The sequence below is a fragment of the Paramacrobiotus metropolitanus genome, unplaced genomic scaffold, assembly GCF_019649055.1.
Source record: "Paramacrobiotus metropolitanus isolate TYO unplaced genomic scaffold, Prichtersi_v1.0 Parri_scaffold0000061, whole genome shotgun sequence".
In the NCBI taxonomy this organism is placed as follows: Eukaryota; Metazoa; Tardigrada; class Eutardigrada; order Parachela; family Macrobiotidae; genus Paramacrobiotus; species Paramacrobiotus metropolitanus.
In genome coordinates, this window is record NW_026570281.1 from 471,261 (window position 1) to 493,729 (window position 22,469).

The 22,469-nt window shown below is 45.2% G+C and overlaps 1 protein-coding gene across 1 annotated transcript; it reads right to left on the reverse strand.

Moving 5' to 3' along the window:
* Window positions 1–992: 992 nt before the first annotated feature.
* LOC129593290 (zinc finger protein ZIC 4-like) lies at window positions 993–6,615 on the reverse strand. The gene is made up of 2 exons (XM_055489522.1): window positions 5,210–6,615; window positions 993–1,946 (listed from the first exon to the last, which is right to left on the reverse strand). The coding sequence occupies exons 1-2, from the start codon at window positions 6,066–6,068 to the stop codon at window positions 1,438–1,440; spliced, it is 1,368 nt and encodes a 455-aa protein (XP_055345497.1). The 5' UTR covers window positions 6,069–6,615; the 3' UTR covers window positions 993–1,437.
* Window positions 6,616–22,469: the final 15,854 nt, after the last annotated feature.

Genomic DNA, 22,469 nt, shown 5'->3' on the forward strand with positions numbered 1-22,469 from the left:
GCGTGAAGTGTGTGTAGCGTGCGGGGCTGTGCGAGTCAAACAGTAACGGAAGCAGCCCGCGGGATGCGATGGTACAGCAGCAGTGTAGCTGTAGCCAGCGAATTGAAAGGTTAAGCTCGCCGGAAGGCCTAAACTCGTTAGCGGCCATTACGCGCGCTGATCCGATCGGCATGAACAAGGTCCGATGTTTCGAACATACATATTTCTAGCGGCGGCATAAGTGTAATTGACTGCAGCATATCTTCTCGAAGAGGATCTCTTCTTTTAAAACGCCACCGATCCGCCTCGGCTGATAAGGGCGCTTCACAAACGCCGCCGCGCAGATCAGTTGCCGAAATTCACTGCAGTATATATCCATTCACTGAAAGGGCACCGTTTAAATATTATTATATTACTGCACATTTACCGACATTTTTGCCGACTTTTCCCCGGTTTGTAAGCGGTTTACGCAGCTCATTGATCACTGTCCGCAACGCGATGCTCGTATAACGCTAATAACACTTAATTAACGTTACGGCCTCCGCCATCATCGCCACTGATGAAGTTCTTCCTCGGTAAACATGCCGAAAAATGCTGATGGATATCAACGACCTTTGTTTGAGGATCATAGTTTGATAGTATTATGTATTTGGAAATTATTTATTAGTCCCGAAGCATTCAGCAAGAAAATAAGTTTACATATGTACAAAGGTCAATATAATAATATCTTTATACTGTTGCATAAAGTATTCAAGTACTGTATCTGTATATGCGTGTTTTTATCACCTTTAAAATAATATTTGTCATTTTTGATTTTTTATTGTTTTTATCGAAGTCTTCAGGCTGGAACGGAGTCAGAATACGCAGGCATTTAAGTGCTCTTCGAGCTATTGATTGCGAATAAATGCATCCGTTGTCGTGTGTGTATAATGATGTAATTACGAGGAGCTTATGTGAGTGTCGAGAGCGGGTGACGCTGTTGATTGTCGCGCACATGAGTATATGTAGTAGACTCATTGATATTCATCGAGATTCATTTGCATTGAATTTCCACGTCGAGAGAATTAAAACTGCCATGCATTCCGGGATTAGACGGCCATTTTACAGCTTGGCTCGTCCTAGACAATGAAGAAGGGTCCATTCATTTCTTTACATACAAGTACATACAATAAAGTGTGTGCAGTGCAGAATAATCGCCACTGTGATACATTCATTCATTCAATTCGCTTATAAGGCCTTCTTATACGATAAGCCGCGCATGCTGACGACCGGCACCGGTCCATCCTGAATGCACGCTGCTCCATGTGTCCGGAAATGGCATTCCGGCCCGTTCCATTCATTCCGGAGCCAATTCATTACCGGCTCCGACGGGTCACGCAGAGGCTGCGATTCGTCACGGAATGGCATTGCGTGCCTGTGCATGCAGTATATATGTACACAGGGCGGTTGAAGTTATCTTCAGTAGTGGGCTCCCGGGTAGACGTTGGCATGGGGCGCGTACCAGGCGGCGGCCGGCGGGTGGTGGGCCTGCAGCAATTGTTGTGGCGGGCCGCCGGGGCCCACCGCCGTCAGCGGGTGTCCGTGTTGGTGGTGGTGGCTCAGCGGTGCGGGGGCCTGGGGCGGTTGCGGCATGCCGGTGGGCATTGGAGCCCCGCCTCCCCCGCCGTGGGCCTTGGAGTTAGGGGCCGCTGGCGGATAACCGTTGGAACCGTTAGAAGGGGAACTGGGCGTGGCGCTGCGCGATGCTCCGCTGCAGGCGTCCCCGGGCGGCGGCGAGTCGGCCGTCTTCCCGTGGGACTTCATATGCTTGCGCAGGGAGGAGGGGTGCGTGTAGGACTTGTCGCAGCCGGGCACCTTGCAGTTGTAGGGCTTGTCACTGGTGTGCACGTGCATGTGCTTTTTCCGGTCCGAACTGTTGGCGAACTTTCGGTCGCAGCCCGGGTGTTCGCACTTGAAGGGCTTCTCGCCTGCAACGACCAACAGTGTTTAATGGAACTAATTGTCTGCTATGATTAATTGGTTACAATAACAGGTTGAGATAGCTGTTACTATGTCTGCGGCAAGGCTAAGACAAGCTACGATTTCACACTTCCGAATTCGATTTCATTTTGCGATGATACGTTAATAATAATTGAACACGGCATTCGAATTTATTTTCTCTAGCCAAAAGTCATTTGCATGTTATACTTATGGTGTATTCATTGTCATGATAACTAATAAATTATTAGTTATTAGTAATAACCCTACATCCGGTGACCTGCTTACTTAGTAATTTGAGATTCTTCCAGAAAACTGAAATCGGCGCAAACAGCCAACCACTTTACAAATTAATCTGTTAGAACAAATTAACTTATGTGGATTTGTATTTACTTCGCTTGCGGTTATAGAACCCAGACCGTTGCGTTCAAGATAGTTTTTTTGTATTAATAGTAATAAGACGCATAAATTTGTTACACCAGTGTGGACAACTGAACAAGGTCAAAGTTCAGTTGGGTTTTGCACGCGGATTGTGACAGTGATCAGCGCTGATTGAGTGGTTATATAAGCTCAACTCTTCAAGCATATAATATCTGTACACAGACTGCAGCGCGTAATCTAATACCGGTAGGTGCCGTGTCGTGTCCAGCGTCGCTGATTACTTCTACCAGTGATTAATTTGTTTTGATAACATCACCAGCATCGACTAATTGGCTTTCAGGCTTCTAATGCCTTTTTGCCAGCTAACGAGAACTCCGTATTAAATATGTACTTACTTTTCTGTCTAACAGGCACTGAAAACAACGACCACTCTCCAAAATATGCGAGATCAGAAATTCGGTGCAGCATTGCCATTCTTTCTTTTACACTCCAGTTTACGCAAAAATAATTTAATTAACCTTAAGTGTAGTGAAAATAAGTGGCGGCTGCAAAACCAATGGTTTTTGGGAAAAAACTATATTAATATAGAAATGCTTATGGAAGACTAATACTTATAACAGAACCGCACAGAAGATGCGCTGTGCAGAGTGCAGTGTACATCTTTCCGCTATGAAAATTGCACTTCCCTTCTGGACAAGCGCTTAGGTAAATGCCATTTACGTTTGTGAACGACTAGTTGCGTTTTGAAAGGACAAGTAGTCGTTTATAAATCAAGCATAACCAGTTGGAGTCAATCAAAAGAGGCTTTCTTGCCTGGATAATTACCGGAATAATTTTCAGTGATAAATAACCGGCTGGAATTCCTGGCCCGCTCGCTATACGCATTAAGCAGCAACTACAATATGCGTGCGTAGACGGCAAATTAAAGTATCAATTACTGTGAGAACTGGCAATTCATTTCACTCCTTCACTGCTACGTTTTTAACCGGCGCAATTTAATAGCGCACTCTTTAGCATTCTCTAGTAAATTATGATAAACCAACATTCTGGCGTCGCGGTTGAATTACTGTCAATAAAGGGCATCATTTGCTTAATATCGCAACGTTTTTGTCATTATTCCCTTATTTAATGTACATAAGCTTAATGCACAAACCATCAAGACGCCAAAAACGCGATAAAGCCGGGCAAAAAAAGGTCATTAGAAAGAAATCGTCCCTGATGAGACAGTCATAAACCGAGTGAACCAACCGGCCGAGGCAGAAAATCACGGCTGATTTGAGCAGCGCAGGCGTCGCAGCTCGATCAGTTGCTTGATCGTTTCGCGTTAAAAGAGAGCTAATTAATTGAAACAATCTGCTGAGACTGCGCGACTCGGCGCTCGGCCGCTATTGGCACTGCAGATACAGACAACGATTAAGTGCTCCATTGAATGTGTAGCAACAAGCGTTTAGCCGATCAGATTCTGGTTGAGTAGAGCAGAGCAGCGAACAGATCAGATAGCCGCTGCTGTATTCCCTTCTCTCTTATTTCTCTCTTCAGCATCCCCATCAGCACCCAAGTCACCGTCAGCAGTCAGACGCAAAAATCGCAGCAGCCTCGTTTCTATTAGCATCGGCGCCTGATTAAATATAAATGTCAGCTTCATGCAACAATTCAGCCGTTGCGTGACAGCGCTCTGTGAGAACACATCCAAGTAGGTATTTGTGCCGGCTATAACCGTTTATGCGCCGGAAATTAACTTCCAACAATTTGCAATACAGCTCTCCCGGCCGCTTTCCCTCCCAAACATTCCTTAACGCAACGTTGTATACACAACCGTCAAAATACTCTATTTTTCCCTACTATTTATTTTATTTTCCGGCGGCCCCGTTTTTTACCGGTTTAAATGAAGGATGTATCAAACGACAGAATTTTCCCAGAACTCGCGATAATGTGTAGCAGCCATTGACGTGACGTTATTGTGCGTGTACAGTGAGGAGATTAATAAAAATCACTTGAGCGCAACGCGCATTGCAGCAGCCAAGACGCCATTGATGCATCTGTACGGGCGCAAAAGCGCGATTGTCGTCAGCGATTGTGGCACATTGTGATCGTCAATGCCGGTTGTGTGTGGATGATCAATCGGGCGATGCAAACAAATCCGTTTTAATTGACTCAGCCAAAATAACTAATCTCATGGCCCGGCATTATGGCATTGTCCCGGCAGCACATCAATGCCGCTGACCGTTATGCGCCTGTGTGCCAGTCAATGCTCAAGAATAACACGCCAACCATCCGCACACTGCACACGCATAATCGCATTCGGGCCTGCATTTTATGACGTTTTTATATAATCTATCACAAATAAAATTCCTTTACGGATAATTTCATCATTTACAGTCCCCTATACGCAAGAAAAACTCTTTTATTGCACAAGACTGGTTCACAAAGGAATTTCTTGAAACATTGGTGCTAGTGCAGTAGTTCTGTTTAAAAATGCAACGAAAATTCGCAACGGTGCACCAAACTGTTTGATCACATTTTAAGAAAAATATGTTTGCTAGAAACGATCATCTCTGGTCACATTAACCTGACACTGATTTCGCATGTAACATTGTGATGCATTTACATAGTGCAAGTGGGCCAGTGGCAAATCAATTAAGAAGTTAAAGCCTGATGTCAGATTACTTCGCGGCATAATAGCTTAATTAATGCCAATACAGTCTATGATAATAATAATTATTTTCAACAAAAATTATAAAAGCGCTTTAAACATTGCTTTATTTATGACATCTATTGCTAAAGGCAGTTGTTTATTTGGGAGGGAAAATAAAGGTCACCGGTATAAATTTTTTTAATAATGTCAAATAATCTGTTTATAGAGATAACTTACCGGTGTGCGTCCTTTTGTGGATTTTCAGATTCTCGCTGCGGGCGAAGAGTTTGCCACAGGTGGGAAAGGGGCAGACGAAGGGCTTCTCGCCAGTGTGCACGCGGATATGATTGACCAACTTATACTTGGCCTTGAAGGCCTTGCCCTCGCGGCCGCATTCCTGCCAAAAGCAGGCGTGGTTGGTCGACTCGGGCCCGCCGACATGGTCGACGGTAAGGTGCTGGACCAGCTCTGGTTGACTGCCGCACAGTCGGTTGCAGGGCTTCCGCGGCTGCGGCAGATCCGGTTCTACCCACTGGCAACGCACGGGCACATCCTGGCCGTGACCGCGAATACCCGCATGGCCAGTGCGATAATAACGCAGGAAACTGGATGCGGCCGGGTGATGATTGAAATCGGTGCGGCCGTAGAGATCATGATGATGGTGGAAGGCCGGAAAGCGAGCGGCCGGCGGCGCTTCGTAGGGAAAAAAATTCTCCGAACAATGCGTGGTGTGGAACGTGGCGGTCTGGGCTGCGGCGGCCGCATGAAAGGGATGCGGGTCGATGTAGGAGTGGTGGTCAGCGCGGCGGAAGCTGAGCGGGTTGGGAAAGAGATCGCGAGTGGGGTAACCATTATTGGGCTCGTAAGCGTAGTTGGGATGCGACGGATAGGGTACGGCGTTAAGGTTGGGGCCGCCCGCGGCTGGTAGGAAGGAGTTGGCGGCCGTGGGCGCTACACCGGCCTCATGCAGGCCGGCGCCGGGGGTGGTTTGCGCTTTGAGGCTACCCATGCCGGACATGTGGTGCGCCGCGGCGGCGGCAGCGTGGGCATGCGCGTGGGGATCAGGCTTAAGGAAGGACGGGTTGAACATGGTCATATAGCGCGCGCTAGGCGAATGATCCCGTGATAGCAGGCAGCCGGCAGCGGTATCCCGGTTAGGCACTCCAAGGACACTCTAAATTCCCCGCCAGAGGATGCCACTTGGCACACACAATCCGATGCCTTATCTCCCACGCAGGGGTCACCAAACACACACTGTCACTAACGGCGAGCGATCAGGCAAACTCACGGTTAGACTGCTGCAAATCTCGCATCGCACGACAAGACGACTGACTGTGCCGAACACTGCGCCCAGCATCGTCAACCGCAGCTTTCTCGCATACTGTGCACGGCAAGCAGCGGCCAGGCGCACATGGCGCAGGGGGCGGGCATAAGCATAAGCGCAGCTGCCTCACCGCGGCAGAGACAGACACCGCGCATTGAGAGACAGAAAGAACGGCCATTGCGGCCAGGAAGCGTACAGCTGCGCTCTCGAGTATCAGGCTGCACTGCACTCACTTACAGTACTGTGTAGAGTAGTCGCACAAAAAAACCGACAACGCTTTCCGCAGCAGTAGTAAAAAATATTCGCAGATTTTAAACGATTTTTAACGATTTTAGCGGCAGACTGTAGTGAATGCACGCTGCACATGTTGACTACACAGAACATCGTGGAGTGCGTTCTTGGTCGCAGCGGGCGGTCCATTCATTGGTGGACAGATTGCCTTTCCGTCCCTCCCCGCCCGCCCAAAGCAGCCAATGGCGCTGAAGGCCGACGCAGTAGCGCAAATATGGTTATGATCAAATCAATATTGTATCCACATATACACTGCATGCCAGCAGCGTTGTACAGCCGCTCAACAACTGAACATGCTGCATTTTGAAAAATTATGTATGCCAGTTGGAGAAATTACGCGCCTCCCGACTGATGCTCAACTTGCCAATTTTCCTCCTTCAGCCACGCTGATGCTTAGCTGTCCGACTAACTAACAACAACAACCGCCAATTAGCCGTGTTTTTCTCTCAATTACTTTATCATTACCGGGCTTCTTCGCCTAATCAGGGTCCATTGTTGGCCGGCATTTTTCGCCATTACCGTCAATGCAGATCACTGCTGTTCCATAACAATGCGCCGGCAATTATTTTACATGCCAAATTTTGTATATTGTATCCATTTTCGCCTGTCCGATAAAATGCCATAACAATGACTAATTCACCCAGTTAACGGACAGCTATTCTCCCAGACGTCCGAAGGGCACAAACGTTTCATTAGCAAAAACGTGCGTGTAGTTTTGTCAAAAATATTTTACATCTAACAACAAACTGGACTCTCCCAAGGTTCTGTTTTAGACCAGATTTATTCAAGACAATGCATTTGTAGCTACTTGGAAGTGCAACCAGATAAAAAATTATTCGAAGCATTTCTGCCATATCTCGTTAAATTTGACGAAAAATGTTGGGGGAATGGGAAATTGATTGCACTGCGCTTAGCGGTGATGGTAGCTAAATGAATTTGGCTGACAAGTGGCTATTTGCAGATGACAATCACGCATCGCCCGCGGAGGTACAGCTAACACTGCAGCTCCACGGCAGTGGCGCTAATGAGCACAGCTCTACTTGTGACGAATGATCCGCTGTGCGACACACCGGGCCCCATCATGCCACTCATTCCTAATTACTCCAGCTCAATCTGATTATGCAGCAACCTTTTCCCAATGACGTAATCTATCTTACAGTTTCCACGAAAATAAGTTGCAGTTAATGGCTGGTCGGCAGAAACAACATAACCGAAGGTTAAAAGTTATTTACGTCGGTACTAAACTAAAAAACTGCAAATCACGCATTTCAATGTTAATGATTCCAATTATTGAAGCCGGTAGAAGAAAGCAAATTGGTAATAAAATTACTTTATGCCGGCATTAATCCCGAGAAGTTTGGAATTATAAAAGCAATTATTTTATGAGGTCAAATGTAGCAATTGCCCGCTCGACTGTCCATGCAATCGGCAGTAACAGTTAACCACGCAGAGTGAGCGATAGACTGAAGCGAAAACTGGGCATGCTGATCCGATTTCTTCCTGACTGCTGGTCATGAAAGGCCGTGGCGCCGGTACACGGGACTGCTGCCAGGTACTGCGTACAGCACATTTCCCCTGCAGCCGCATTGTCTGATTAGCCGGATGAGGCCCAATCCTAATCCCGCTCCCTGACTTCAAAATTTATTTTGTTCAATACCGGCACAATGTCGGCTGCATAATCCGCCGCTTACGAGTCACTTCATTTCTATGCGCACCGTCTATGATACGCATACACCGACACAATAGCATTTGTTCGTTAAACGATTACTTTTGACAAGGGACTACTTTTACCGGCGTTACCGGCGAGTTTTCTTGACTGTCTGACTGAGGCTTTTGCAATTTTGTTTAGTTTTTCCGTGTTTAGCATGCAAATAAATACTTTTAACTGAAATTTTCCTCGTTTATTTGTGTTAGTCGAAAACTGATAGTTTAAATTTTTACCATTTGTCGTAACATAAATGTCACGTTAGCTTTTAATCTGTCCGGCATTATTTAGAACTGTTTATTTCTCCTAGCATTTTACAGCAATTGGCATATCGACAATTCTTGTTTAATGTAAAAGCCTTGTGTTATTTGTAAATTTTTGTTAGTGGAACCTATCGTTGAATTCCGTTGCAATCCGGTCGTTTTGTACATCATTCTTGTCGAGTGTATCGAATGTCGAAACAAGCGAACTGAAGCGACGATTGCACTAGCAACAAGATATTAAACATGGAAATGGCTGAGTGGAAGCTCAAATGGCCGTGCTTGGATGTTGTTGAAGGGCAGCGCAGCGGATTAATTGACATAAACACTGCAGAGCAATTAATGTAAAGAAAGCATTGTGGCTTAATTGTCTGCATATGCAGCTTGTGTGTACAGTGTGCGCCTGACGCAGGATCCCTCGCTCTCATCACTGACTGTCAATTGAATCGGTTTAAGGACAGGATGCGGCACACTGATCGATAGATAGATCTGGTCATGATCAGCGCGTCAGCCGTTGTAAGCGGATAATTATGCCTCGTGAAAACAGATCAGATTTACACCCCGGCACTCAATTCAATCGCCGTGCATTTTTATGCAGTCAACTTCAACGATGTTAAATCGGTGTACATAGATACGAGTACACATATATACGACGCCAAGGTATGCATTGCGCCCGAGGCCAGGCAGCGGCTGAATGCCGGATGATTTTTAAACGCCGGTTTGGTGTTTAGTGCAATTATTTGTTTGCACTTGTGCGTCCACTCTATCATCTTCATTGTCTGACGGGCAGTTCATCTCCCAGTCAAATGGTCTTACAATGTGCACAAACATATGCGCCCAAGATGGACATTTCCACAATGGACATCTTCGCAATTCTCTCTTGCCCATCATAAAACTGCCCTTTACAACCGACCATCAAAACCTGCACCGATTTCTTTACGCAGCCACGTAAATATTTCATTATGCATTAATTTCCGTCGAAACGGTAGTAAAGTCGCTCTAATTCCAACCTGTACAGCGCCATAAAAAAATCAATTATTCCGTTCATTCAGCATCGTCCTTTCAGTGCATGGAAGAAGCTCCCAACAGGATCGTAAAGTTTACCGCGTTTTTGTTGATTATTTCCCACAGTACGAGTATAACTTTCTAAGTACGCGAAACAGGAAGCCAATATTTCACCAATTATAATTATTTTGCCTTTTTTTGCATGAAGTTTTTCTGGTGTTGCCGGTTGATGATCAGATTAATTACACAACTGCGATTCTGGGACTAGAGGCATTAATGAAAAATTTTCAGAAGTATTTCAAATAATTCTCCTGCGTTTGCCCCAATTAACGTGAGCATCGAGTAGCGAAAAGTTAGCACTTAATTAATAGTTAATAATATAATATTAATATTGATAATTTTTTCGCGATTATGTTATATCCATAAAACACAGCAGCATCAAAGTTACAAACATGCCGAATTTGCCGATGACAATAAAACAGCGAGCTACGAAGTCAAGTGTTAAGTGGTGTGCAATACATAAATTGTAAAACTACGTGGCCGATGGTGTGTGTGGTTTTTTCTCACGGTCATGTCCTCATGTGCGTGCGCGGCACATCCAGCGCAGCTCGTCTAAAAGCAAGTGATTGAACCCATATTCTCCGGCATTTTACAATGCGGTCGAGTGTGGTTAACAACCCGGCATAGAAGACAGCGAGCGCACCGGGAAGAAGAAGTTGAGGAATTTAATTACAGCGGTGCATGTTGGGTGTTATTTGTTTTATTGGTCGTAAGCAGATTTCCGGGTGGCGGATCGGACGATAGAACGCTGTCCTTAGTCAGTCCGGTTATTATTCCGGACAGCGTCATTCCTCGGCCCAAATGATGGGTATGGGCGCATAATGCACAATATGGACAGTGGACAGTGAACGTATCTGTCCTTCCCGATATGCCAGCTCAATGCGCATTCATTGGGCATTGTCAGCGCGGACAAGAGGAAGAATAATGACGCCCATTATGCCGTCAGGCACTGGCACAATCCCCCGTGTAACTGCACGGCGATGGAGTGGCCGATTGTTCCCCCGGCAAATACCCCTAATTATCCAAACATTTTCCCCCATCGACAATAATTGCAATTCCAATCTCATCTCCACTTCACCTTTATCCAATTACAACCATCCTCCCCATCACATAAGTTACCACGTACAGCCAGCATATTCACTAACTTCCGCTTGTTCTTTACGCAAGCTTGTCCATAGCCATGTTCAGTCAACCAACACCTTTCAATGTAAGCGAAAAGCGCACCGAGCAACTCAGAAAATCACAAAAAATGCCAATTTTGTGTTGGATAATTAGCGAGGTTTATGGTTGCGAAATGGGTGGATGCTTAATATTTCGTGGCGAAATGGAATGAGTTGGGCTGTCATAGACGATTGTGTGCGCAGGACAATTGTCGCTCTCAAGACTGGTCATTAGGCCGTACAATCCACCTTGTCATATCCACGTTCACTCGCACAATAGATTCAGCCTCCGCCGCCCATTGTCTCCGGGAAGAGCGCCCATTGTCTCAACATAAATACCGTCTGCGCCATATTAGCTCACATCTAATCATCCTGCGACGCATCCTAACCACTCATCCAGCAATTCTGTCACCTTCCCATCAGATAGCATGGCAATACCATACAAACCATAAAACGTTATAATAAAAAGTATTACTGAATTCATTAATAATATCAACATAACAGTAACAGTGCCCGCAAAACGTATTGCGTGTATTTGCTTACATTTTCCAGAGTTTAACAAATTTGCATATTTGTACTGTTTTTTTTTATTACTTCATGTATTGAACTCTTTTCTTTATAAAGGAATGAGAAATCTTTGACCTTGTAGTGTAACTGAAGGTTTTGACGATGCTACTTTAAAGAGAATTCGATGGTTTACACGCAGTCAAATCGACTGGCCAGCGTAAATTATAGCGATGCAGTGTCCAGTGTGGGATCGCATTTCGCTGGGGTGATGAATGTGGGCCTGACGTGTCGCGGGCCGATTAATCGCATTACTCGGTGTAGTGCTGACAGTGTCAAGCTGCAATTAAGCGCTATCCAGATACCCATCGCAGGTATGACGGCAATCGCTGGCTTAGCTGCAGCAACGATGGTATCGGCGGAGAAAAATGGCAGCATTTCTGCCAGCTCTGCCACTACACCGGTAATTGCGCGATACCCATCTTAGATCTCGGTAGAATTAAACGGAAAATCCGCTAATCTTCCTCGCATTTGTCACAACTATCATTACGTACTTAAGAAAAAATCTGCTGCAGCTGTGCAGCCTTAATGAGCGCCAATCGGTTGCTAACTGTATATCTGAGTGACCTTTATAGGCGTTAAGAAATCCCAGTGGTAATTAAAGAATACGCCGATCTGCGCCGGTTCATTGAGGAGAAAACAGATCATGCTGTGTTAAGACGATAGGACGAATCCATTCTCACTATCTGCTTATAGTGCAGGCTGATGCTGAGCCGAAGCTTAGCGCTACTGCAGCTGGGCACACCCGTTTCATTGCTCTCGCCGATGTACTCGTCCTACTCGTCCCCGATATGCGCCTGAAACTGGACACCGTTGCGGGAGTGGATTTCATTTAAATTGACTTTAAAAGAGTGTATACAACGCTGCGTAATTGCAGGCTAAACAGATGTCAACAAATAAACCGCCGTGGAGGAGGGTACATGTGGATGGGTCTTGTTATAAAAATAGACAAGCCGCGCGTCGTAAACGACATATGTGTGCGCCGGGTTATGACTTCCCGGCATCGTAAAACCTCGGCGAAGTGCAGCGGACATTCCGAAGCAATTGCAACTTGTGCCCTCAATCGATGAGTTGAACACAACCATATTTCGAAGAAAATTTCTTTCTAATATAAACATTAATCTTCGTTTTAGCATCAAAAATTTCAATGCTTGTTAAATAATTCATTTTTATGTAATAAATAATTCTGCACACCCCATATATGTATTAATGGTAACGTTATTAAATAATATTAAAATCTGTAATTACTAAACATCCATGACTGCTTTGATGATAAAAATGCAGCCGGTATAGAAAGGAAGCGGAGGATAATGGGCCCACGGTATGATTGGCTCTTGTGGCGAAGTTAACGAACTCCCCGGCCGGGCGCGTGATGGGCGCGTTAAACGCTGTAGCAGCTGGATGCATGCACGGGATTGTAGTCCGGTTTAGACCGCGTTGGAGCGAGTTTGCTGTGCTGGTTACCGTTAGGCAGCTGTAGTGCTTTCTAAGGGCGCGGTGGGGTTGCCGTTAATCCGAAATCAGTGCCGGGAATTCGTCACCCACCAGGTGCGAGCCGTTTAGCACCCCATGCAGTCCACACCCGCTGCGGCTGCTACGGCACTGCGTTGTATTTTCCACTCCGCTCTATTCCATCGCGCTACGCATTAGAAACGCCAGCATCCATTCATTTCCCGATTCCCTTCGCACCCATATGTCGCTCGTAGGGTCGTTTCTCTTTTTACCCATTCAACAAACAGACTTCCTAATTAACGCATATGCTGATTCACCGCTGTACACTTTCACTATTCGCGAAAATATGATATTCATAATGCGTATTTCGGCTGCATGCGCGCATACAATTATGCATTAATCAATCACACTGTCACATTCGCTGCAGCGAGTAAGCTGTATATTTTAATTCAATATGTAACAAAGGTCATCGGCACAGAGCCTCATCAATAACTGTCAGCATCGTAACTCATATTTTACCCGCGTTGGTCATGGGATCAGAGTGCTGCTGTACAGCGCTCCTCATAAAGGTCACTTTTACACTGCATGTTCACCACGTTCACAGTTGAAGGCCTGAGTTAAGCTTCTGTTCAGATTTTCAGTGGTGAATACGATACGTGCCGGTGAATGAAGCCAAGCACCAGCTTGGCATGTATATAAGAAAGCGGATAAAGAACATCCCAAGGAGATTTTAATCTGATACATAGTTGTGCCGGGCGGGGCGCCTGTAGCTCGCTCGGCATGCTGGTTGTTTAGCCGGCAACGGGGATCGTGATCGGATGAAAACAACACGCTGTTGGTGTTTGTCACCAGCGGCTGTTGTTGCTGCGGGAACAAGCCGACCACTGAGCACACCGACAGCCAAACCAGACCGCCGTCCACAGGGGGCGACGACAGCGTTTCTTGCCGGGTGCGAAACGCTAATCAATCCGGGAAAAACACAGTGGGCTCACCTCAGACGAACTTCATCATGCGACCATTGTTTCAGTGTGAATGGATGACAATGTATCGGTTTGTGTATTGTCTCATTGGATGTGGGATGGCCATAGACGACCGGGCAATATGGCGCGACGCGACGCGCTGAAGAGCGCAGCGAGTGGTCAGTGCAGCCGGGGATCTGTATTCCATTGCGGCCCGGCCTTCATTGACGTCCAGTGTTCTTGTTCTCTTCATACGCACGCTAGTCCCCGCACGGCGGGGGCCACAGCGCCAGACAATGGGACGATCCGCAAGGTGTGTATACTAATCAGTACCACTGATAATTATCGACAGATGCCCCATTCTAGGCCAACATATCATTGTCGACATTTTTCATTACCCATACTTTGCCCTGGCGTCCAATCTGTTTTTAATTAAGTGAAGATTTTACTTATACTTAACAGTTCACATAGTCATGGTTTTTAATTTCTTTTCTAGATTTTGGTGTAACTTGTACGCTTATGTCAAGTCGTGTGCTTTATTTTAGTATATCATCGTGGTTTTTAAAATCAGCTGGATGATTTTCATCAGCTGGTTTTTCATCAGCTGGATATTATGTTTTCCGGTACGTATGCTCGTGTTGTGGCTGGTATACCCAGAAAGCGGAATATATCGTTTCCCCCGCTCTGTGTCAATGAAAGCGGAAGACAAAACGGTCGCATTAGAAATGCATGGATATTAAAATGTGGCCGGCAGCGGGCACAGTCATTAAGCGGCAGCCAAATGTCTGTTAATGCGAATGAAATGGGCATCGTTGGTGGAATTAAATAGCCGGCGTTGAAAATCGCTTTATGCCAACAATCGCAATTGTTGAGGGGATATTTCCGGTGGTCGTATTTAAATACACTGTACCTAGTAGTTGCATCCAGCGGGGATCGAGCGATCTATCGATGGGTATCGGCGGGCGAATTTCACGCACCGACGGTGGCCGGCGCTCAGCGCGCTCGGAATCAATTTTTAATAGGCTGCCATATCGAAAGCACTTTTGATCATTATCACAATGTTATTAACTGCCAACCTGCTGCTCTTATCATCAATCATAAATGCAGCTTCAACACTGAACACACATGCAGATACACTGCATGACTGCAGTATTACGTCGGCTGTGGTTGCAGTTGCTTAAAATTACAATGCGCCCCGATGCAGCATTATTGCGTCCGCGCAGGGCCGCAGTGTGCTTTGTTGTGTCAATTAAAACAGTCAAAATTGTCCATCACACTTAGTATGACATTCGATACTTTAAAATGCCGGCCACTACCGCAGTGCCAGCAATGGCCGCGCTATAGTTGATGTGACCTTTGACATTCCTCCATCAGCGCGCAGGAAATGGCGAAATGGATATATGGGAGCATTGTGCGCGCGCGTAGCGGGTGACATCCATCTCCAAACATTGTCCGCAGCGTATGCTCTGTTCGTGTTAACTGCTAGTCGTAGCGTTTAAGCTGTTTACTCACTTGATCGCTGTGTCATCACAAAAGGTCACCACTGTAACCATTTTAAAAATTTTCCAGTTGGTACTAAATCGCCTTATAAAACTGTACGCGGCTAACTTGTATGTCATAACATCAGAATTTTCTTTTATATGAATACATGTAGTACAGTCACGAAAACGCCAAAATGGCTTCTGTACAATCCATATTCATTAATCCAGCTCGCTTATACCTAATATTTCGGAAAGAATGTTCTGGCTGCAAACTAAATTCAGTTAATCATGTTGTTAGTCGTTGAGCATATTGGGGTTGGTTCTCACTTCTCACTCGTTAGGAACTCGTTATTATTGATAGAGATTGCAGTAACAACGGTGTGATTACGGCCAACAAATTAAATAAGGTCATTTGGGGCCTGCTTCCCTTACGTATGCGTGGCTCGTACGTGGGTGTCAGTCACCTTCCAAGTCCTCTTTGTCGATGTCGATGTATCATCCCGGACAATACCGGCGTCCCGTGGTTTCCGCCATTGTCCCTCCTGGCGTCCTTCGCTGCTTTCTTAACGATCAACTAACTGACTTCCCTCCCGTCCACGCACACGCCTAGACCTTATAATATACCGAGTGCAGGTTGGATGCACATTATCAACTGTCGGTAATTATCTACGCCGAGCCGGCCCGGACTTTTGTTTCTTTTCAGGGGAGGTTCATTAAAAGGTGAATGCCAGCATTGTCTGCCGATAGTGGTAGCAGCATCACTGACCAACATATAGAGATTACATACCTTCACGGAGGCACAAATAAATCATCACTGCAGCAGCACAGCTAATTAATCTACTGCAACGCAGACAGCTTGATGGATCATACATTTACGTGATTAATGCAAACGACCAGTTGGAGCGAGATGGAAATCACCTCTGTAGATGGATACAGTAGGTTGCAGTGTGTGTATGTATAGTATGCAGTCATAAGTACACAATCCTCCCACAGCGACTGCTACACGCTCGATTACACCGGGTTTATCTATGCATTTATGCCAGCGTCAGCAGCATTTAATTGCTACTTGTCCACAAGCTTTGACAAATATTTAAAACTATTATCTTAACCACTGATTCACGTTTAATCACTTCTGTCAGGAGGCACAACCAGGAGCAGTCGGATGGAATGCAAATGCCGGTGCGGAGCGCGGTTATGCCAGCCATCCACCGTAAACGTGCTACTCATCCGCAAACTGTCATATCGTTTTCCATCATATACTCTGTACGTACAATTAACTAGAATAATACTGCACGACATAGCTGTTTTCACATAGTTCAGAGAGATGATCAACAATTGTCTGATGTACTATAATGACATAATTACGGGCATTTGAGCACACGTTGCGCCAAAAAAAAGAAACATCAATAAATTTTATTGGCACAAAAACCAGCTCAAATTTTTATACTATTGCAAATATTACGACAATGCAAATACAGTACTTTACGCTTTAGATTTGATTTGACACGATTTGCGAATTCGGCTTGAACAATCACAAGTCGGCCTTTTCGGCTGCTGTAAACAAACTGAGATATCAAACTCCAGGAAACAAGTTTAACCCTATAGATCTTTTGCAAAAGTGCAAATAAAAGTTCAAAACCCTGCCTGTTAGGCTGGATATGTTAAATGGAGCTGTAAAGATGTGGCGGAAGCAAAGCGTTGTTGCTGCCGGTTATGTCTGTCCAATATATGGGCAATGGAATTTTAATGCGGAGCAATCCGGAATTTCCATCATAGCAGTTCGCGACGGGATGCTTGGACATGTATACAGCAGCGCGGAACAGTTGGGAGCAGTATTTGTGGAATGAAATTCGGTTGGAAAATTTGTTTGGCTTGTGCCTGCTGGGAAGATCCATTAGGCTCCCGCCACTTTCATCGACGGCAGTTGTAATTTAAAAAACCATCCATTATCCGATTGAATTCTAATCGGCACCGCATGCATGTAATGTGCTAGAAATACGCTGCGCTATTTCTCCCAGTGTAAGTATACATGCATTCAACTGATTCGAGTGACGCATTTACTGGAGTCTCCATACAGGGAAAGGTCACTGTAGGATACTTTCGTCCGTTTGAGCCTTGGCTTGAGAGTGAATGGATTCCCAGAGTCAAAATATGGGTCGTTTTTGCAATCTGTTCTCTCAGAGTGTACCAGTAATAAGAAGCCAAGAACTTTACAAAATCAAATGACTACGAAAATGCATGTTGGCGTGCACTGGCAGACCGAACACAGCATTCAGTTGGTCGCATGATTAAAGATGTAAATGAGTTTGGGTGAAAGAGCACAATTAGTTTGAAATGTTAGGTCATAATTAACAACACGGTGTGATGTCACAGACTTTATTCCAAGCCACTGCATTTTACAGTAGTGAGTCGGCGAAGTCCGCCGTAAACCGTAAAACGGGCACCGCTTTTAATCAAGAGTACAGAGTTAGACAGAGCGTGTGTCTAACGAATTTCTGTCTGCTCCCTTGATTAAATGCGTTTCACGGCGCCCGGTCGCCTGCCCAGGCGGACTTCGCCGACTCACTAGTGTTTGATTTTGTGGCATACGTGCGTGGTGGTACTAAGCTTAAGGGTGGTAGTAAGTCGAGGTCGATGCGTACACTGGTTTTGAGTAGGCGACTCCCGCTCTGGGAGCTACCGATAATCTGATTTCGGAAACATATTGAGCGTCCTGAGCTGTTCTTTACCGTTTGGAATGGAAGCCAGAGTTCCTAAGTTTATTTTTAGTCGACTAGCCAGCTGTACACGTACATCTACATCCACAAGCTACGCCTGGTTTCGGACCACTCTACAAAAATGACGCAACTTTTTATACCCATTTTTGACGTGTTCCCATGTATTCCACCCTGCACGTATTATGAAATGTTTCAGGCGAACATGGATATCTCCCCGATCCTCACCGATGGATCCGGAAGCGGACAGGAACAGAACACACTGTAATACCGAAAACCGGCAGGATGCAGTTGGACCACGCAGAAATACGGCTGCGTCACTCCGGAAAATTATCAAGAGCCTGGTCAGAGCTATCCTCGATATAAACCGGATATCGTCGAGAAGTGCTCGGTTTTAACGGTTCCTGGTCGAAGGTATCAACGCTGCGCTGGGCTAGCTGTTGACCTCTGCCGATAATACATTTTGATGTTTCACATTTGGGTCATCCTTTCAGAAATGCATGCAGGCCCGTTTTAAAGATTGGGGAGGGGCGCACTGGCGCACCGCCCTTCCCCTCCCGAAAGAAAAAAACGGGAAAACGGCGTGCCGGGAGCTAGCGCAAAGGAAGTGCGAGAAAATGGAACTGGCGCGGGCGTACGGACGCTGGCGTACCGGAAATTATAATAAAATTGCAAAAAAGTGACTTTTTTGAGCCACTTTCCTACATTTTTCCAGAAGTTTTCGGCCATTTTCCAGCTGGCGCGAAGTCGTGCGCACCCCCTTCCAGAAAGCTAAGGAAGGGCCTGAATGTACGCATTCACGTACGTACATCTTCGTAGCCAGAAACGAAGAGCAGTGATCGAACAACCGGATATGCAAAATTACGATACCATAATTTGTTTTGCAAAGAAATGCCGTCTGCGTGAGCTTAGTTAGCGCCTTTTCGACGGCCCCTAGCTTAATTTTCACTTAAAAGGAAGTGCGTAAGAACATAACACTAAATTCGTGTAAATGTTAGATATTTTAAAAATAATTTTGAAATTTGAAAAAACTTGTATTACTCTACTTCAATGTAAAAACGATCTTCATACTTACAAAGTAAGTGTGTCTACTTACAATGAATCTTGCCGCTACACCCGCTTGTTGTTCAGCTGTACCAGTGATATATGCAATCGCAATGCCTGGGGCCGTGGGATGGCAACCCTTCGTGTTTCACCAACACCACAACGACCGCGACTTAAAGATCGCTCTAGATCTGCTGCCACATGAACAAGCTCCCAAACCACTTGAAAGTGCACATGCAACGTCAGCTGTAGTCGCGACGCTCTTCAACCGGCACAGCGATTTTTGACATTGTTGGTGACCGCCCCTAGTGCGTGATTATACCAAGTGTAAATTGAGGAAAAAATAACAACGGACGTGTCCTGACAACTGTGAATGACCCTACATACATACTATTTTTTTGGTCATTAAATGACCAAAAATGCGCGCTTGGTATGCGCTTCGAATCAGCAATCTCGCGCACATCGAAGTATGCATGACAACTGACAAGGCCTCCTTTACGATGGAATTTGCGTGGGATAACGTTGGAGGCCGTCAAAAAAAACATCAGTAATTCATGTGCATCTTCGCAGCTGCACAAAATAGAAGCACAGGAGCTTTTGGATCACATCAGGGCACCACGGACACGCGGAGGCAGAAAAAGCCATCGGCGATATTGGTGGTCACTTAGACCGCGTCCACAAGAAGATGGAGTACTGCAGCATCAACTAATCACGAACGAACTACAGTATCGGCTAGTCACAGAACTCTTACGGCTAGTTGACCCGGCAGGTGAAGCTCAGTCTTGGCCGTTTGTCTACTTACAACTACAGGCGACGCTCACGCCATTCCTCTCCTCCTCACTGGTTAGAAGGGAAGCCGGCATCCCCGGTTGAACAACAAGATGGTGGTGGATGGCCAGGCGGGGGAAGGTGGGTTTCAGGTCGCACTCCGGAGACGGCGTCATGCAGGCCATGTAAGGTCGAAGACTTCTGCTATGTGCCGCGAAATACCGTCAGTTTCTAAGGGTATAACCCGAAGTCGACGAAGGAACGCATTATGGCCAGACTGGCAAGTTAATATCGACACTATATACAGAAATATACGTTGGAAAACAAGGACAACCAAGAGCTGTTATCTTCCTGCCCCACAGTGCTCAATCAGCGGACACATCGTGAAAATGTTTTTGATGGAAATAATTATATGAGTACCAAAAGTGCAATTCTCTGAGAAATTCATCGCTAGTACTCTGAATTCTGAAATTGTGATAAAAGTTGATAGCTACCGACTATCGTTCAGATTTGTGTAATGTGTAGCTGGAAATGCGCTGTCCCAGGTTTAGCATGCTTTTTACATCAGCACTTTATTTCTGCTTTTAATTTCTATATTTATAATATTATAATTTACAAGAGTCATCTTCGGCTTCGCCTCAGATGCTCTTGTGGTCTACCGTCATCTCCTTGAAAAATAATTCTTGTTCATTTATTTTTGAAGCTTGGTTTTTGTGTGTTTTTACATTGTATGAATATATGATTGTATGACTGTTCATTGCTTCAGTTAGCTTGAACTAATCAGGAAACATCATTATATAGCTGTTTGGTTCATTTTATGTGAAGCAAAATGCTTAGTAACACGACTAATAATCGGAGAGCGGTCAGCGGTGCTAAGTTTCTAATAATTCTGCTTCGCTACTTCTTAATAACTGGTACAGTACGTGGAAACCAATTTTGATCGAGGACAATAATATCCTTTGTTCAGTAACCAGTAGGCTTGATCGGTAGATACAGTAGTGTGAATTTTTGGATAATTCCATTTATTCAGTCGGCAGCAAGGAGTGTGTAGTGATAACGAGCAACAGAGATTACGTTGTCCTAATCCCCGAACATTAGTAACCGCAATGGCGGGTCCGTGATTTCCGTTTACGCAGCAGCTCTGATTAATGGTCCCTAAACACTGGTATGACCTTTGGGTTGGCTCTTTCTGAATTTCGATTGTTTCCGGATAACTGTTTCCAAAAAAGTTTTTGACAGAGATTTTAAGCATCTAATGGCGTTTGCATTTAAGTACACGGGATGTCATTCTAGGTAGTTACACGGGATACCCGGTTCTAGGTAGTTAAAAATTTTTGTTTATTGGCAGTGACCACCGACAAAACAAAAACTGGCCCTCGCGGTCACACTGTTTGTGGTGGTAAGGCCGGTGGTAAATTGAGGATCTCGGACCATGGCGACCAATCCTTTTATTGGGTTGGTCGGCGGATAGACATGGCATCTTCTGCACAGTTCTGTTCGTTTGACAGCTGGAGCATTTGCGTTCTGCTAGACAATTGAATGATAACTGTTCTGCTCTTATCTGCTCTAAGCCAGTAACGCTAAGATAATATCCTTTCCCTAAAACTTCAGCTTCCGTTCACTCTACAGGCCTGATCGACGGTCAGTATGTTTCCTGTAACTCATGATCAGTAGATCCGGTTAGTGAATAGTGTAACCTTTGTGCGGTTCTGTTCATTCGACAGCTCAAGAACTTTGTTAAGATCGAACAGTGGGTACTGGGCAAGGGTTCCGTTGGATTCCTTTCTCATATGCCGGTCTGGTCCGTGAGTTTTTCGTTGTATAGGAAAACTCACGGTCAGTAAACTTTCGTTGCAAACTATGGTTAGACACTGCCTGTTTTCTCACTACCACCGAGTGGACGAAGTGCGATTTTGCCTCTACGTAATATGTAAAGGAACTATGCAGGTAAATAGGAATAGTCTCAAATATCCCAAATTTGCATGAACACGCGTGAGTATAGTATGAGTATTAAGATTCGTTTTACACCGAGATTACTTTTTTGGTACTTAACTTAATTTTAAATTTTATGGTTATTGCAGATTTAAGTGTTTTGTAATGCACAGAGAACAATGTATGAGTACGTGGAAAAGCTAAAACGTTCCAGTGCAAAAGCGCTTTCCGGTTCCGAAAACCAGAAGAAAATTTCTTCGCTTTAGAGCATTTTGTTGCAACGGGACAAAGTTGAAAAATTTTTCGAAGTTTAATTGGAAGTACAGTTTTTATATTTCACTTTATACTCTGCATTTGAATATTAGCTGCTCCACGCAACAGTGTTTTATGTAAAAGGTCTTTCAAGGTCACCTTGAACTGATGCCTGTACCGGTACCGGCATCCGAGCGATGGTCCAGGGCAGATCTTTTGAAAACAAAATGCATGTGGGACCCTTTTGGGACATGCTGAGTTTAATGGTGAAATCGGTTTTTTAATTTACTTAGCGGTTTTTTCAAGCCAAGTTCCACGGGGCGGCCGATCATAATATAGATCTATTTCCTTGATATTTTCTTGATAATATTATTCTGTGCAAGTACAGTAGTATCTGTGCACCAACAAGAATTCTGAAACCTGCAAAAGCAACCACTGCGTGTGCGTACATGTATGTATAAAGTGTCAGTGTGTCACATGGTGTGCAGCGGGCACAACAGCTCGATGATGGTGTGGTCGCGGAGAA

Coding starts and splice junctions, on each gene's coding strand:
- LOC129593290 (XM_055489522.1), bottom strand. CDS start 6,068: ATGACCATGTTCAACCCGTCCTTCCTTAAGCCTGATCCCCACGCGCAT. Junction 1,947..5,209: donor CCACAAAAGGACGCACACCG/GTAAGTTATCTC, acceptor TGGTCGTTGCAG/GCGAGAAGCCCTTCAAGTGC.